Source organism: Necator americanus, chromosome II, assembly GCF_031761385.1.
Source record: "Necator americanus strain Aroian chromosome II, whole genome shotgun sequence".
Classification (NCBI taxonomy): domain Eukaryota; kingdom Metazoa; phylum Nematoda; class Chromadorea; order Rhabditida; family Ancylostomatidae; genus Necator; species Necator americanus.
Genome location: NC_087372.1, coordinates 33,671,829 through 33,690,002, shown reverse-complemented (window position 1 = coordinate 33,690,002; position 18,174 = coordinate 33,671,829). Strand labels below are relative to the sequence as shown.

At 38.0% G+C, this 18,174-nt stretch overlaps 1 protein-coding gene across 2 annotated transcripts; it reads left to right on the top strand.

The window, feature by feature from the left end:
- Positions 1–7,940: 7,940 nt before the first annotated feature.
- Positions 7,941–17,886, top strand: RB195_020323 (uncharacterized protein; the record flags this gene model as incomplete). Of its 2 annotated transcripts, none has more annotated exons than XM_064188565.1 (25): positions 7,941–7,957; positions 8,034–8,154; positions 9,307–9,393; positions 10,437–10,545; positions 11,263–11,355; positions 11,465–11,626; positions 11,691–11,864; positions 11,983–12,150; positions 12,215–12,305; positions 12,469–12,583; positions 12,638–12,700; positions 13,534–13,819; positions 14,225–14,298; positions 14,996–15,109; positions 15,191–15,282; positions 15,401–15,455; positions 15,508–15,593; positions 15,653–15,746; positions 16,109–16,248; positions 16,510–16,730; positions 16,784–16,895; positions 16,985–17,104; positions 17,249–17,352; positions 17,537–17,664; positions 17,854–17,886. In XM_064188565.1, the coding sequence occupies 25 exons, from the start codon at positions 7,941–7,943 to the stop codon at positions 17,884–17,886; spliced, it is 2,859 nt and encodes a 952-aa protein (XP_064044445.1). The 2 variants fall into 2 exon arrangements, with proteins under 2 accessions (XP_064044445.1, XP_064044446.1); XM_064188564.1 differs by having other exon boundaries at positions 15,170–15,282.
- Between the last annotated feature and the right edge of the window lie 288 nt (positions 17,887–18,174).

Here is an 18,174-nt window from a genome sequence, read left to right as displayed (position 1 = left end):
CCAAAATGAAGATCCTAGAACAGATTTGAACAAAATCGATAATAACTACTGACTTGTGGCTTGCGTAACGTAATTAAAAATGCACTAAAAAAAATAGTTCCATGGTCAAATAGGAGTCATAGCATGAATTTCAGCGCCTCTAGAGGTCCCCAATAGCACTAATGCGTAATTCTAGATGGATATCCACATAAATCCTGGGATCTCGCTTCGCGGTTTCCCTATGAGAGGATCAAACACATTTTTAAAGGATACGTTTTCGATTTTTTGGGGGATATAATGGGCAGAATGGTAAGTTGGAGTAAACAAAGCAGTATAACTTCAACTTTTTCAGCAATATTTATTTATTTATTTATTTATTTATTTATTTATTCTTTACATGGCAATCCATGTAAATGTTCACGAAAGGAGTAAACAACGAAGTAAACAACAACCACAAAAAAAAACACCAGCAAAATAATACTGATGAGTGCATACATACGTTACTAAATACATGTGGAAAAACCTGTAATTGCTGGTTTGCTTAAAGAATCTTTTAACAGCTTTTTTAAATACTGAAAGATTAGTAGAAGTGGGTATTTTTTGCAAATATATCATATAAAATATAATAAATCATCTTGAAGCTAGACACTTTTGGATAGCAGTATCTGCAGAATGATATTCTAGTAGCGTTCGCTGTTGAAATGAGCGCCTCTGTAAGTGTGAGGTGTTCGAGTGCAAGAAGGGTTGAGATGTCGAAAATGTATCATCAAAACAGATCAGGGTCAAGCGTCACACTTTTTGAACCTCCTCCACAAGGAACGGAAGACGAACGCGGAGTATTACGAATAGAAAGAAGAATTAGACGATTTTTTTTCTGGATAACACTGGACTTAAAGGATTCACAATGTGTAAATCACTGGTCAGCCACGGGGAAATGAGTTGAAATCTGCCTTACACGGGTGAATATAACAGCAGGAGTTTACTCGAATTTGGTGAACAGGGAGCAATGACAGAATGACAGATCGATCATCCGAGACCGGTTCGTATCCTATGTCGACAAAAATTCGACCATAAACCACAAAAGGAATGATCCGATACGAATGGCGAGAAAAAATTCGCATGGGCACAATAGGAATCTTTTCGTCATCGTCATGTTGCTAGAAATAGATCAGTAATAAATAATCGAAGAGAACTCGTAGATGCAATAAAAAGATATTCCCCATATTTTTTTTACTAAAAAAATACGAAAGGAACTTTATCTAAGTTTCCAGAAACGGTTATTTAGAAAGAAATGAACAGAAACAAAAAAAAAACGGAAGGGGATTAAGAGTTCCTCTTGTCGGTGAAATTCAACTGAACGGAGGTTTCGTGATTTGCAGGTCATTTTCGGATCATCTACTGATGGATCGTTTTTTTGCTTCGATAATCATATTAAATAAACGATTCTATTCCAAAATGAGAATGATCAATCTCAAAATCCTCGTTTTTTTTTCTTCGGAATTTTCGTCATTATTTCCGATCGGGTGAGCGGAATTTCACCACGTACGTGGAATTAAATCCTTTTTACCTGGACGCTTCCTAATTAATTATTTGGATGGATCTAACTCGTTAGAAGGTTTTAAGAGAACTGAAATTGCAACGTACTAAAGTTTCTTTGAGGGATCGTAATCCTAAACGTAAGGTACTTCCTGAAAAAAAATTCAAATAGCATCAGTCGCATATAATGGTATTTAACGAAAAGTGGAAGAAAATTCTAAGCTTTTAATTTTAACAAAAAGTTATTTAAACAAATTTTAACAACAACTAAGGACCTCACATTGAACTGAGCTAATGGAAAAACAGATTTGTATTGAAGGTTAGGAAAAAATTAAGAATGAAAAGTGAATGAGAATGAAAAATTACTGTTGTTATTGCACTGTTATTATTACTATTATTATTATTATTATTATTATTATTATTATTATTATTATTATTATTATTATTATTATTATTATTATTATTATTATTATTATTATTATTATTATTATTATTATTATCATTATTATTATTATTATTATTATTATTATTATTATCATTACTATGTATCGTAATAATCTCGCTATGAGCATTATATTTTTGTTATTATTCTAATATTCTTTGTTGTTTCTCGTTAATATCGTAATATCGTAAATATTTTTTCGCATGGTAAGTAAAAATGTAAATTAGGATGAAACCTATTCAAAATAGCCAAAATAGAAGAGAAATGTTAGTAGAATGTTAAATATGGGCATTTCGTATCGCAGTTATTACACTTCTATGTATTGCGTTCTTCGGAGATGTCGTTAATGTTCTTCATATGTCATAAAATAAATTAACGTTAAGAAAATGTTTGGAACGATTAATAGGAAACGATTCACCTTTTATGGATCAGTGAATGAGCGCCGAACAATAGAAATTGATGGGTTTTTTTTTTCTCTTACAAACAGTGTTAGGTGAAAGTTAGTTTTTTCTGCGAACACGAAAAAAAAGCAGAGGCACCTGACGATGCAGCAGCACTATGACCACTCTACATCTGGGAATGATTACATTGTGGGACACGGAAATGCTGATTAAATGATAACGTCCATTGGGACTGTTCCGCCCATTTTATGTTCATTGCAAAAAACATCGACAGATGCATGTAACATTGCTGTATTGTTGGTTGTTTTTTCCATACTTTTTTACTCTGCTCAACATAATTTAAAGATACTTGTACCATGATTTAAAAGAAAGCACAAAATTACAAAAAAAAATGATTAAAGATGAAGGCGAAGGTGAAATTAAGATGAGATTACGAATTTTATTCAAATGGATTGAGAATAAAATTTCAAATCATCTTCCTTACTTTCCTTTGATTTACCTCCACCTATTAATTAACGATTCGGGTACAAAAGTAATCTAGTTCCACATCGCTAGGATTTCACAGAGTACAAGTTTTGAAAAGTTTCCAGTATCCAGGGAAAAAAACAACGAACTTCATCAAATTCAACTAGTTTCAAAACAACTTTTTTTTTCTCGACAAAAATTACAGTGTCGGTCATAGTCGTTGAACTGTGTTCTGAGACAGTAATCACGGAAAATTGCACAGAAGTCACTGAAGTGAAGAACGTAACAAAAACATCGTTTTTCTTCCTTTTCACCGAATTTGTGAGTATCAGTGCAGTAATTACCTTGGTAATTTTACATTTACCTATTGCATTACAATTAAGAATAGAGAAAATGTTGTTCATGAAGTTTTAAAAGGAGCACAGCGCTCAAAAATCGGTTAATTCATTTATTCACTAAGAAAATAGAAAAGTCGCTAGTGCGAAATGATGCGTTATTCAGGAATACACAGTCCTAAAAGTACTCCGCTCATAGCAACGACGTATTTCAAAAGAAAAGTGAAAGAATTTATGGTTTGAATATGATTGAAGGGTTAGAATTAGCGTGAAAAACGGATCGAGGATGGTTCGATGAGTCATCGTGAGAGCTGTTCGCGAAACTGGTTTAATTACGCGCTCGCTGCTACCTTTTGTGGAAATTTTCAACGACACGAAAAGTTCTGCTGTCGTCGAGGATGACACAATTTCGACAAATTTTTAGCTATTCTAGCGATTTTAAGATCTTTACCGGAAGATGTACACGAATTCCATGAGAGGAAAGACCGCACAATGACCCTACAGAAATTCTCATATAAAATTTTGCACAGTTATCGAAACACATCGCAGAATATGGTTTTGAATGAATGGCTCATGGATTGTGGATTCGCATCACATCACAGAATGTGCTAATGGATCAATGGTTCATGGATTGTATTTTATTTGGAAAAAAAAATAAGTTTAATCTTTTTTTTCGGGTGGTGGGGGGAGGGGGATGTAAGAGGGGAGGATTGTAGGGTTTGCTTTCTTTTCTCTTTTTTTTTCAAAGGCTTTTTATTTAATTGTTAAGAGAACGATTTCATTAACCATGACCAACTTTTCGCTCCAGTTCTACAATATTCTCATAAATTTTTTTTCCTAATGCTTAAACCTGTTCTAAGTATTACTTATTGATTTTCTGCAGATCACGCTTCTTCTGCAAAAAAAAAATCGCGCGTTTTCCCATTGCTATCCGAACCAACCAAAAACCACTCCTTACCACCATTTGTTCTACTCTAGTAACCATCTGTTATAGCTGAAAGTTGTTGGCACGTCGCGTGTAGCGCAGTCGATGAAATGTTGGGCTGCGACTTTATCGTCGATAGTTCGAAAACGGTGCAGCAACTCCAACAAAATCCTATCTTTTTTTTTTTTTTTGCAAATCGCTGAATCTCTGTCCCAAGTACCCTATAACAATTAGTTATGACTGGAGACCTGAAACAGGCAAAAAGTACAGGTTTATTATTTTTTTACATATGTAGACTAGAAAACTCATAAACATGCACACCGCACACGTATGTACACATGTTCATTCGTACGAAAGGATCAGCAACGATATCGAATGGAGGTCAAACTTTTCCCAGTTTCGGATCGCCCTTGAACCAACGTTCTTGGTCAGACAGTAATGTTAACGATACTTTACAGTCCTCACGGTTATTCACTTATTCATATATACTAATGGCGCACCTAATAAAAGAAACCATATTTTGTTTATGTCAAAACAAAAACAAAAAAAGAACTTTGCAGTTTTTTTTTTTTGCAGAGAAAACTATTTCTCGTGACAGGTTCACGGATAACCAATACGTGCTTCTCCTGAAGAATGTTAAAGGTTCTCTCATGAGTTCTATTCTCCTAATCCAGAACACTTCGTAATAGTCAATTATTATAGTACTCTGTATTCCTATTCCTATTGTTCTGAACCTCTGTGCGGATTTGTATGGTAGGATCGTGGTCTCACTGCATCCTCATGTAGTACATATATGGACGTGGTCCTCCTGATGTAACTCAACTTGATAAATAGACATACAGTAGAGTCAAAACGACATGAAGCACAGTGCAGTTGGGTAAGCGGTTACGTTCGAAGCGGTGTGGAGGACCGTAGCGGTCAGAATCGGTTAAAATCAATACCCTTACCGCGCCGCTTCGATCGCAACCGCCTACGCAACTGCACTGTGCTTCGTGTCGATTTGACCCAACTGTAACTTCGTCTTCTTTGGTTACGTGTGCTCATCTTTCTGTTGAAATAAATCTTCACTTGAACCACCTCTATTCTTTAAATCAATACAAACTGTGATCTGAAGAGTTTCTGTGGGAAATAAATACTTGATCCTCTCCTCAATCCCGCTAGTCCGGTCAAAATGTTCTGATATATGTTGCTAATCGCATATGCAGCTACGTTCAAGACGGAAAGGGTATCCAAGCACTTGTAGATGACCACGAGTGTACCGTTTAGTTAGTGCCTCATTCCATCCCAAGAACGAACTTCAAAGAAGGTCCCATCGCGCACGAGTCTTCTATGGGTCCACTGGAAGCACACAGCTGAGCACGGTACGGTGATTGCTAATTTCCCACTTGATCATGCCCTATTGAAAGATGGCACATTCCTCGGTTGCGTAGAGAATGGGACCTTTAGAAAACTACACTGCCACATTCATGGATTTCACCCTGAAGAGAGCAACAATGACTCTTACGTATGGTCCCTTTCTCGCTCAGAAATCCTTAAAAGAATTGTGTAAACTTCTTACGACAGCGTTTCGCTGAACACATCAAAGTTGCACTTTTTTGCGCACATTTTCCTTTTTGAATGGATGTTTTCGATTTTGTAAAGCGAGAGGAGAAAGAAAATACATGGACACAAATACCATAAAAGTGAATGTTATTGCTGACAGAAAGATGCGTACGGATGTTTAAATTTTGTTCTTAGAGTGGTACGTGCCAGGAAAAATGGATACATTTTAGTGTAGGAGAAGAAAACTCAATAAACAAACCAGAAGAAAGGATCTATGTTTGGAAAAAGAAACAACGGTAAAGAAGAGATGTTCTTGGCTTGTTCAGAATTTTATTGATGAGAAATCCGTTACCTGAACGGTCATCAAAGATAACTTAATTTCTTTTGTTGGAACAAGGAGAAGCTAATTGTGGTCATGCTTTGAGGTATGTAATGGTCTTTAAAAAAATCATTCTATTCATTTATACTAAGGGACGCAAAGACGACTAAGCAGCTGTGGGAGAGTCGGTAAGAGGTTCCGCTGTGGCTGCACGATCGATCGATGGTTCGAAACCTCACTGGGGCCAACCAAGCCTTTCACTTCGGGGTCGAATTGGTACCAGACATGTCTGGGGGGAGGGGATAAAAACACTGACGTGATCCAGCGGGTGGTCCCCCAAGCTATCCCAGAGGCTAGTTACACGTTCCTAAACGTCCTGCGACTATGAATTGAAGTGAACGCGTTGTTGTGCGATCCCAAGCGGATTGATTAACGCTAAACACTTCATCCTTTGAAAGACTAAGTAAAATAAAATAAACAAACTGAAAACAGTACTAGAGTAAGAACGTCCCGTAGAACGTGCGCCGTCGTGTGCTCAACAAGTCCAAATGATTATTCCCGAAGATATCCTGAAGATTGTTTATGTCTTTTGAGCAAACGCAATGCGGCAGGTGTGAAATAGAAGTAAAGTGTCACATTCCATTGGCAGATCTACGCATCGGATAATCGGATTGTTTTGCACGGTCTGGATAAAAGGATAGAGAGGACAAAGTGCATGACGTTGATCAATCCCGGTGGGATGCGTCCGCTCGCACCGGCTCGGCGCCGAAAGTCATTCAATGTATAGGTCAACACGTGTTCATAAACCTCAACGATCCGAACGAACCGCAGTCAAAATGTCTGATGCATCCCAAGCGGATTGATTAGCGACGGACACATCATTCCTTTAAAAAAATCACAAAGAAAATACGAAAATTTGCTCGACGGCTATACAAAATCTCATCAACCTCCATCATTTGAAGCTGAAGAGCAACTCTAAGCTCCGATTGTTCGAAAGAAAATTTCAATTGAATTCCATCTATTGTCAGTTGTGGGACCTTGTGTCTCATAAAAAAAAATCTGGGTAAAATGTAGTAGGGATCCACGCTCAGTGTTTCTCCAAGTAAATCATTGAATCAATCAGGTCCCTAAGGCCTTAGCATTAGTCTTATAGGATCTATGACATGTAAACTAATGTTACTAAGAGAAAAAAAGTAAGTTATAGCGTCACCTCTCCCCGATCCCAACTACATTTTTCCCCAAAATCTTTTATATTGAATGAACCTATGGTTGAAAGATGTCCTCATTTATGCTCCACGGCGGAAGGTGCTTGCAGGGATTCAATCCTTATGGGGAATACAGAAGGTTACTAAGGGCTAAAGCTACTTAGAAGCTACCAGGGGACCCTAAATCCTAAGCATTGCTCCTGGGAGAATCGATGCATGAGCTAAACACACCAAGGTGTGACGCGGACCAACCCTCTCCCTCTTCCCTGTTTCACACTGCGCCCGAATCCACTTCTTTTACTTCCTCTGCTTACTCAATTCCACTTATGTACATCCATCCTTGCCATCCTTGAAATTGTTGTAGGATTCTGGGGGAGTCGAAGAAGACCCAAAATTGCAAATACCTTAGAATACGTGAATACGACCGCTACATCATAATTGACGACAAAATTACGGTCGTTTGTTGACAGTCATGCGGTGGGGATTTCGTGCAATTCTCGAATTCTCGACAAAGTTTTTGGTGCAGTATCGATGTTTCCTCGAATTATTTCGATAGTTTTGTGATGCACATAGATTTTAGCTTTTTCTATAGTCGTTCCCTCTTCTTACTGTTTATTTTGTTCATATCCTCATACGGTGAATGTGAGAGCAAAGATCAAGTTTCGTTTCCAACGGAACAATTTAATTTGCTATTAGTTTGAACTTATTGCCATCAAAGAATTAAGCAGAAGTAAGTCAGAGTACAAAATTGAAGAGAATAAGACGTCAAGCAAGTAGACTTCGTTCGCTTCATGGCTCTTTTGAACAAGTGAGTTTTGATTTCATGACAGTATCCGGTACAGTGTGGGCATTTTTTGATCTTCGCTTCTCAGACTTTGTTCCAGAGATGGTGCAAAGGAAGATTTTCATTCTGAGCCAGCTGTTAATCAATCTAAGTCATTAGAGAATTCTAGCGATTCTGAACGTGCGGAGAAGGAAATAGATAGGATTATTGCTGAAGCCTTTGTAGGTTTTCCTTTTTTCAGTTTTTGCTTTCTTGATCAGCTTTAGGTGTCTCTATCCTCATCATTTTGTTTTCTTTTTCGGGTCTGTTTGAGATTCGACGATCACTATTGGAATTCTCATTCAACATAACTGAGTTTTCTATTTACGTATTTTCCTTCCGCTCATCTATTCAAGAAGGTGCAGAATAAAACTGCAAAAAGAGTGTATTTTTAAAAGTTGGGCTTTCTTAACGACCATGAGGCAATGCTTTTTGGGCAATTTGCTCGCCAATACTATCTATTCATTATACTTACAAATGATCTGTATATAGTAGTATATTAAAGAATATGATAATTTATAAAACTTCTTGTAAGTGATCCGAGTGAATGTTGCATTGGTGTCATGACAATTCGAAGTGAGTAATCAAATCGATTAGGGCTCTAAGGGTTAAGCATTAGTCTTACAGGATTTATAACATGTAAACTTAAGTTAATAAGAGGAAAAAGTAAGTTAGAGCTTCGGGAAATAAGGGCGCCACTGAGTGACCCCCCACCGACATTTTCCCCATGACAGCAAAATATGATGAATAGCTCACTCCTTAAAATCTACTCATATCTTTTCGTCGAAACCCTAAATTTTGCCCATGTTGACCAGCAATGTGCTTTGGTAAAAATGTATGTGCCTTATCTTGAATCTTTAAAGTTGTTTTTGACTTTAATGTTGTTTTCAGATGGGGTTGCTGTGAGGAAAAGTTTGTAATTGTTGATGGAATGACAAACTAATCAAATGTGAAATATTCTTAAGGTCGCTATCATGGGGCTCATTTTTCCTAGAAATTTCTATCTTTTCCCGTTTGCAGTTAATACGTATTTCAGTTTTTACGGATGCTCATTTAATTGAATTTAGTTTTTTTTTCTCATTATCCTCATTGCCGACAGACTAATTAAATGTCAAACATCTTTAAGTCCTCCTCCTAGGAAATATAGATGTTTTCATCTTTTCCTACTTGCAGTTAATACCTACTTGTTTTTTTAACGGAAATTCATCTAGTTTAATTTAGTTTTTTTTCTCATTGTTTTTACCATCAACGACAGTGAAGAGGCATAAAAGGCTAAAAAAATATTAGCTTTGTGTTGTGTAATGACGCTCGATGAAATTTATCACGAGTTTCAGATGTTAGAACCACATTGCTCAGGCGCTACGTTGCCATCAATTTCGGGTCCCATTGCACAAGCCGAAAGCGGTGGATCTCGTACAGAGGTGTATCGATTCGTTCATTTTCAGATCTTTCCTCATACGCTTAACTATGGTGTTGTTATTTTACATGTTTTACAATTTTTTAAAATTTACCAAACGAATATTGGCTTTTTTGGCTGGTTGTGAGAGCGCCAGGCACTACTTACTTGTGCGGTAAACAACATTTCCTACTAAAAAAATTGAAAAATGTTTTACAATCTTTCATTAGATATTTGTTATTCGTGTGATATATGTTTTATTAGCTTAGAAAAACTTACAATTGTCGCTATTGCTAAGGAGCACAATGTTTAGCAGTATTGATCCCGTAATTTGAAAAAGCGATCTTCTAACATCGAATAACTCACTCTCTGGATATTAAAGGAAGTTGCTGACAATTTCCAGTTCCATCAGAGAGCGTTTACTGCTTGTTGAGAAGAATTATATGATCACTATGTTTTTCCAAAATGTTTTCTTGTAACTAGTATTTTTTCAAAATGTTTTACATATAGCTAGTAAGGTTTCCCTCAAATACAAAAGGAAAAAGTTCACCGAAGCAAATCCTGACCACATTATTTTCTGACTATGCTTTTTTGAACTTCATCAGTCATTACTTCCTGGTTTTTCAAACTGCTCCCTAAGTAAATGATGAAACCAATTTTTTAGATATGAAATTGCACTAAATTGGATTCACGAAAACTCATAAAAAGTGTGGTAGTGGTAGAATATCCTTCAGTTTACATTTTTTCTGACAAATTAATTTCGCTAATTTACCTACAACGCTACCTATTGATAGTGGGTTGTGTGATCACGTTTGCGGTCCAAGGTGTAGCGTGTTCCGCAAGGTCGTGAAGCGCTCCAGTAGGTATGTGCCAGAGTAACCTACGGGCATTTAGCAGCCTTGAATAATTGACCTTGACCAGACAGTAGAATGTATATAAGTAAATGACGCTAATTATAGTTATAGCGTTCTGAGTTACCCCAACTTTAATGTATATTTGTAGAGCTGAGGTTTGGAATATATTTTATTGAATAGTTCCGTATAATACAGTTCAATCTTGTAATTTTAGTTCGAGGACGAAGATCCTGAAACTCTAAGCATGCGCCTAAATTTGATCGAATCGTTACAAAGCAAGTTGAAATCTGTCGAGAAAGAGGATGGAGAAGTTAGCGACGAAGGTGAGATTGAAATGGAATACACATAGCTGGTTCACAGATTATTCATGAATCAGCGCACATTTAAAGATAAAATTGTCGGATGTAGCTGATCCGGCAGCATTTAAGATCCTACTTCTCTTCTTGTTTTTACTAATTGAATAGAAAAGTTCTTATTGTTTTGATTCTTCTAAAGTCTGCTGTTTATGCTTTATATGTTTATGCTCATCCATACAATCGATCTGTGCATAAATTTTGCATCCGATTTCGAAAGAATCTTTTTCTTCATAATAATTCCAACTCCTGCAACAATGTCTTCTTCTTTCCTCGCAGACTCGCAAGTGTTCACCACCAAACTATCCGGTGAAATAACTGTTCCTTAAGTTTCTTAGGTTTTCTTTTTTTTGCCAAGGCATCACAAAATTACTAAGCGCCTCAATGATAACTCCAGTAAACAAAACAAAAGATATTTCGATTTTCTTGCCACCTGTCGTTGAGTTAGTGATCAACAAGTTCTTGTGACAGTTGTTGAACCAGTGGGACTATGTGTTTGTGTTTGATATTAATAGATATCTTGTTCATTCCCGTAAATTCTTAATATGGTGCAATCTGTGATCTTTTCTTATAACTGTTTCGTTTTACTTAAAAACACGCAAAAAAAAAAACAGAACTATCAGTGAAGTAGTTTAGTTCTAAACTTATTATTTACTGATGCAACTAATTTGCCTGGACTCTTTTCAGACACACTTTCCGGAACACAAATTTCATCACTGCTGCCGAAATCGGAGTCATCAGGTCTGTCGTCATCCAGGTCTAAGCCAGAAGCTGATTTATGTGAGTTGTACCGAAATCTGGTTGAAGCATACTGTAAGAAAACGTACTATAAAGTAATGGAAATTTCCTTTTACCGCTTCAATTTTGCTTTTTATAAAAACTTTCGCAGCCTCTCGAAAGCGGAGTCGCAAGAGGGAGAACTCGAAAAGTAGGGCGAAGCGAAGGTCCGTAGACAAGAGAAGCTCTATCAGAACGATTGAGAACGGTAAACATCATTCCACTCCTCGCACTTATCTGAACTCTGGTAAAAGTACAAAGAGCACGGTTTTAGGTGAGAAAGATTACCATTTTTGTTCCGTAAAGCCGTATGCTTCATCTACTTTATTTATTCTTAGTGTCCAAATCAAGAGAACGAGAACACAAATCCAGAGGTTCGAGCAATACTTATTCTACTCATTCACGGCGATCAAGGAAGTCTGACCGCGATGCTACTAAAGTGAAAAATGAACTAGCTGGCCTAAAACAGCTTGTTCCCGAGTTGTCAATCACGCTTCCTGTTGAACGACGTAGTGAGTTGCTTGGTTTTATTGTTAACGAAGAAGAAACTACCAAATCCTTGGATTGAATTGATTGATTTAAATCCTTTCTTATATGTAATTCGTCTTATTATTTTTGTTGCCCATTAAGGTCCTGATAGTGTCGGCGTTGTTGTCACTACTTCCAAGGATGCGCATAAGGCGACAGCAGAACGAGTTGTGGACACGTCGAAATCCGCTAATGCAGGAGAAAATCGAAGCATCAAAAGAGTGCGAGATTCACGCCCCCATCTTTCTATTACCGTGAACGGATTTAGCGGTGGGTTTTCAAATTTTCGAGTACATACAGTCTTTATTACCTATTTACGTTACGAAAGTTTCAGGTAGTGGCGAAAAGCCAGATGCAGAGACAAGACCTTTTATTGAACGATTACAATTGCCCGAAGACTCTCATTTTACGCAAAATTGTTCAAGGTAATTCCATTGTTGAAATACATGAGTGGATCGGTCATGTGGTCGAACTAATCGAACTTGTTTTCCATGTGGATAGTCTATGCCGTTATTGATCTCCACGTGTGACATTGGAGTACAAGCACTGGCATAAGTTGTGTAGGAGATTCAAAATTGTATATTTTAGTACACCTCGTCCGTCTCCGCGTATATCTATTCGAAATTTCACATCAGAAACCATTAACGCTGATACGGATATCCCCCTTCCTCCACCTCCGGCTCCTCCTAATCCAATCCCGATGGTGTGTTGCTGTTAAAAAATAATGAAATAACTCTACTGAATACTTCAATTATAGCCACTTTATGGAGATAATGATTTCTTGATTTTACCACCACCTCCCGCACCTCCAATATTTCCGGTGAGTTTGCGGAAACCAATTATCGATTTTTTTAAGCGTCACAGATGCACCGTAAATGAATTATAAAATATGAAGAAATATGAATTGAAATATGAGGACTATATGACATGGAAACTGCGCGCACGACTAATGAATTATAAGATTCCATTTCTTGTTTTTATGGAATTTTATAATCCATTTGTTGCACTTCGGAGTTCTTGTGCATCAGTAATGTAGTCTCTAGAATATGTTAACCAACCAAAAGTTTGTTTTTGTTTTTTTTTTCTGTTTTTTCTCAAACAATAAGAATGTTGTATAAATTACCCCCTTTCGCTCGTGAAGTTCTATGTGAGTACAAATGGACGGGTATGAAGCCAGCTCAACTAAAAACATGCACAGCTGTAGAAAGGAATTATCAGAAATCGTTCCATGGAAATTTTTAGAGGGGAATTTCGACTAGCATTTGGGGGAAGTATTCAAGTACCGAAGAAAAGGCTAGTAGGAGAGCTACATTTGCGAGCTGCTTTTTTTAAATGTTGTTTTGCTGCCCCTGGGTGATGAGTAGCAATTAACAACTGCGTTGACATAAGGTACATTAATTTGTCCCTAAGCAGTTATTTTATCTTTTGGATTCCAGCCAAGCGATTTATCGATCTTTGCAATTTCACACTTCTGTGATAATGTTAGGGGAATCATTTCTCTAACTCATATTCTATAGAGAGGTCTATCATCGAAGCACAGGTTTTCAATGCGATATTTCTCCCACAAAATCAATCTTTGTGAATCATTCTTCTCTTGTCACATATATGGTGAAGTAAGTGTTCCTTATTGCCATTTTTACTTTGGTTTTACAGCAAACCGTGGGGATGTTGGAAAAATGTAATCCATCATCCATAACTGTTCAAGTACGGGAAGGAGGTGCACGAGTTGCTCAGCTGTCTTCAAACACGAGAATGAGCGATGCAACCACGTCTTCTTATAAACGACCTGAAGCAGGATCCGCTCGTCATATGGAAGAACCACCTCCTCCTCCACCAATTTCTACAGAACATTTCCCAGATAATTATGAAGACGTTGGGATGGACGTCGAATCATCCCGCTCCAGTTGCGTATCTGATTGCGAACACGTAGACGATAGAGGTGTTGTTTGTTTCTTGTTTTTTTTTCTTCTCTCAGTAAAGGATTTTTATAAATTGCGTGCCTTTTACGCGAGTGATTTACATAAAGGAAGGGTTTCCGGGGAGCGGTGAAATATTTTCCATGTGGCAAGGCGCTAAGTGAGCATCAGGTCGAAGAGAAATTGTAGACGTGTTCATGCTCAATTCCACTTTTCTGGTTACATCTAAAAGGCAAGCAAACAACAAGCAAAAAAAGAGAACTACTTAGGCTCATAGTAGTAATATTGGCACGCGACATTTTTAACAGATAACCTGATTCCAACATACTTCTCAGAAGAAGTTTTACATTTTTCTGGTTGTTAGCTTTACAATCATACATATTCATACATTGTTGTTTATCAATCTTCCAACATAAAATGGTTTTCAGGCATTGCATCTCCTCGACATCGGTTGTTTTCCGATTCAGACGAGGCGCAGTTGCGAGAAATGTTGCTGAATCAGGTGAGTAGCATCCTATAGGTAATGATGCGAGTACGGTTACATTTTCGGTGACTCACGCGAAACAATGACTGAGATAGTTGAACCGTTAATTGCGGTCTACACTTATCCTCTCTCAGAGTCTTGAGAATCATCTCATTTCCAATTTATCCTCTCAATGTAACAAAACCTTTCAGACCTTCACATTACCGAAAATTACGGTTATTATCCGTAAACAGCGTAAACAAATAGTTTTCGCTTAAAGGCATCACCCCAGGAATCTGGGATGGTACGGATTCCAGGTGGAGAGTTCATAAACGGAGTCGTAGATTATGGAGAGAAGGATGATTCCGTCCATTTCTTCCTAATTGCTGTAAAAAACTGTCCGGAAGATACGGCTTTGGGCGTTCCGGCGCGCTTTTTTCTATAACGGGTTCGATTGGAGCGCGCCAGCTTCGTGCATGCGAGCTTCCGAGCCATTTACAGCAATTAAGAAGAAGTGGACGTAATCACCCTCCTCTCCATAATCTACGACTCCGTATAGGAACTCTCCACCTGGAATCCGTACCACCCCAGATTCGTGGGGTGATGCCTTTAACGAAAGTATCTCTAATTGCTAGTATGGTCTAATTCCTAGTTTTCATAGGTGTTTTAAGCAACATTTTTGCAACAACACAGTAGGTTTTACAATCGCGTTGTATCATTTTGAAGACCCGTTCAGGTTACCCAACATAGAAAACGACTTGCCGAGAGTACTGCCCAGAGCAGTAGTGCGTCATGTGATGGTCGTCCTGAAGAAGAAACGCAGAACCAACCGACGTGTTCTAACGAAGAGGTTGGCTAATCCTATGGTGATGTGAAAACGTCAAGTTCTCTTCGCTATTCGTATGTTTAGGGAAAAAAATTCGATGTTAAGAATGTGTTTCCGCAAGCAAAAAGTGAGGTGAATACATGGAATGCACTGAAGGATTCTGAGTTATATGCTTCATCTACATTGAAAGATAGCAGGTTGGTTAATTTTTTTTTGTCTTTTTCTTCCGATCTTCCTAGAGATCAGGAAATCAGAAGATTGGATTAAAATCAGTTTGTATACTATTTTACAATTAACAAGTTAGAAATATTTTAGTAACACAGAAGAGAACAGACGCAACTCTTTTGAAGGATTACCGAAGAGGAGGAAGGTATGTAAAGATGTTTGTGTTTGTTTATTAGTGAAAACATCATTTCTTTTAGTTGGATGATTCGGGTGTATCAGAAGAATATTATTCTTTGAGAAGCCCACCAAGTTCTAGTTTGTCGTCGTTGGAATCGATGTTAAGGTTTGTAGCAGTTATAAAGTTAAGAGTTTTCTCCATCCTCATCTTATTCTTCTGCACAGAGAGAATCAGTCGCAATTGAACGAACTGGACAGTCAAATATCGAGGAGGATGTCATTGTTGCATTCTTCTTTGTTACGCAGAACTGAGCTCAAGGTTAGCTTAGAAGTTATGCTTAAAGTCATCACCCCACGAATCTGAGGTAGTACGGATTTCAGGCGGAGTATTCTTATACGGGATAGTAGATTATGGAGAGGGGGGTGATCCCGTCGATTTCTTCCTAATTGCCGTAAAAACGGCCCGGAAGATGCGGCGCGTGCACAAGGCTGGCGCGCTCCAATCGAACTCCTTGTAGAAAATAGCGCACCGGAACGCCCGAAGTCGTAATCTACGATCCTGTATACGAACACTCCACCTGAAATCCGTGCCACCTCAGATTCGTGCGGTGATGTCTTTAATGAAGGATTCAAAACCTCCAAAATATAAGATGCAACATCAATGAACTATTCGCCTTTTAGAAACAACTAGCTGAGCTTGAAGCTGACATTGACGCTGAGAGAACTGGTTGTCGACTTTTGATGCAACGCCGAAATTCTATAAGACGTGCTGTTGAGCGCTATGAGGAATGCAAATTGGATCTTCTGTTAGAAAACGAGTGGTAATAGTTCTATGATTGCTGTCCATTTTCTTTTTGCAAGAAGAAGAGGAACCCCTATAGAGAAATTAGAGCAAAATCGTTTATGATTTCCGTTCTCCAATTTTTGGGGAACATTTTTTTGGTTATTGCGAAAACAGTTCAGAGTTTTATTGTGAGGGTGAACTTGTCTCCGAAGTGCGTTTTACTGTTACTTTGATGCACATGCGAATCATTGTTAGTTCAAATGACAAAGTTTTGAGTTTGTCCTTTTGAAATTCCTAGGCGTCTTCCTAATGGCAGTACAGAAAATACTCAAAAAAACGATGATAGTTCACCAGTTGAAGAAACAGGCAACGCTTCACAGTCTGGCGGTTCTTCAACCAGACCAAGTGAAGAGAACTCTTCTCAAGAACATGTGCTGAGTCACGAAGAAGAGCAAATGCGGTTGAAGCTGTTAGCTCGAATAAGAAAAGATGTTATTGCACCTAGTCAACAAGAAAGAGGTATGTCTATCATTAATAATGCTCCTGAAAGTGGAGGACGATCACTGGTGTAGAAGAGCAAGGTCGATCAACTCCGTCCGGTAGCGTTGAAGAGTACTGCAATCAGTCCACACAAACGCCAATAAGGGAAAAATCTGCTGAGGAAATGGTTCTGCCATTGTACAGGTACATAGGGAATTTCTTTTGTTTTTTTTTTTGTCACCATTTGTTTTTACTCAATTATGAAACACGGCTTTTGATTTCTGCTAGTTTAGGTCGGATAGTTTTCCTGAACGCCTGAAGCGATTCGTCGGTATTCCCCCTGACATGTCGGTCACCACGGATTGTCCCTCAGAAAACAGTGGGGAAAAATGTACAGATGTCTTTTGCAAGTCGTACGTTTCTAGAGTTCTTCAACAAATGTGAGGCGATGGCTGATTTTGCCTCACATAAACTCGGAAAGCATGCTTCGGCCCGTCTTTTTGGAGGGTTTCTTAGTGTCCACAGTTCCTATAAGGGTGTTGCATGGGCGATTTCAGAGCTCATGGGAAGGATGAGGAATTATCACCCGATGACGTTCTCAGCATGATGATCAGTTATGCTCCCGGTTTGGTTGACAGTATCGAGGATTCAGATTTATCGAGTTCGCTCTTTTTCGTTCAGCCCACTTGTTTTATAGGACATTACAAATACTTTAGTTGTCGTTACCGTCTCACTTCTAGTAGGTTTTGTGGTGAAAGAGTTGTTGTCGATGCATTTACGAGTGAAATATAACCGCAACGTTACTAACTTTCGTCATTTCATTACGAAATTTTTGGGATTACTAGGACAAGTGGATGCGCTGAAGGCGAAGAGACTACCTCACGAACGATTTGGAATATTTGCGCGACGGCTTCTGGATGAACTACCGCCGAGCAAACGACCAACTAGAATCGGAGGATCTTTAGAGAACAATGTACTGGTTGGCACCAAAAATAGAAATTTTCTGAAAAAGGTGGAGTGAGTTGCTTAGCGAAATCATATCCAAGGCCAGGTTTGATGAATTCGACAAGGTTAACTTTTTTAAAAGAGATTTGAAAGCACTCATTTTCATCAAGGATAGTAAAGAGTGTTAAAATAAGATATAACAAATCTACTTTTTTAGGAAGACGACGAACGGATACGTGTTTTATTGTGAGCGAAACCAATGACGGAATATGGTAGGTTAGTAGTAGTGGATTGATGCCCGATACACTAAGTTTCTATGCCTTGATACACTTTTAAAATAGGACATTTGCTTTGTGGTTCTCGCAACGAATGCGGGTACTGCATCAATGTGTATGTATATCAGATTTTATTTGAAATAAAAATATGATTAATTTGATTGTACTTACACAGTGTTTAATGGGAACATGGATGTAGAAAACAATAATTTTCTTCTTTCTTCAAAAATTTCTTCATTCTTCAAAAAGGAACGTGTTATACT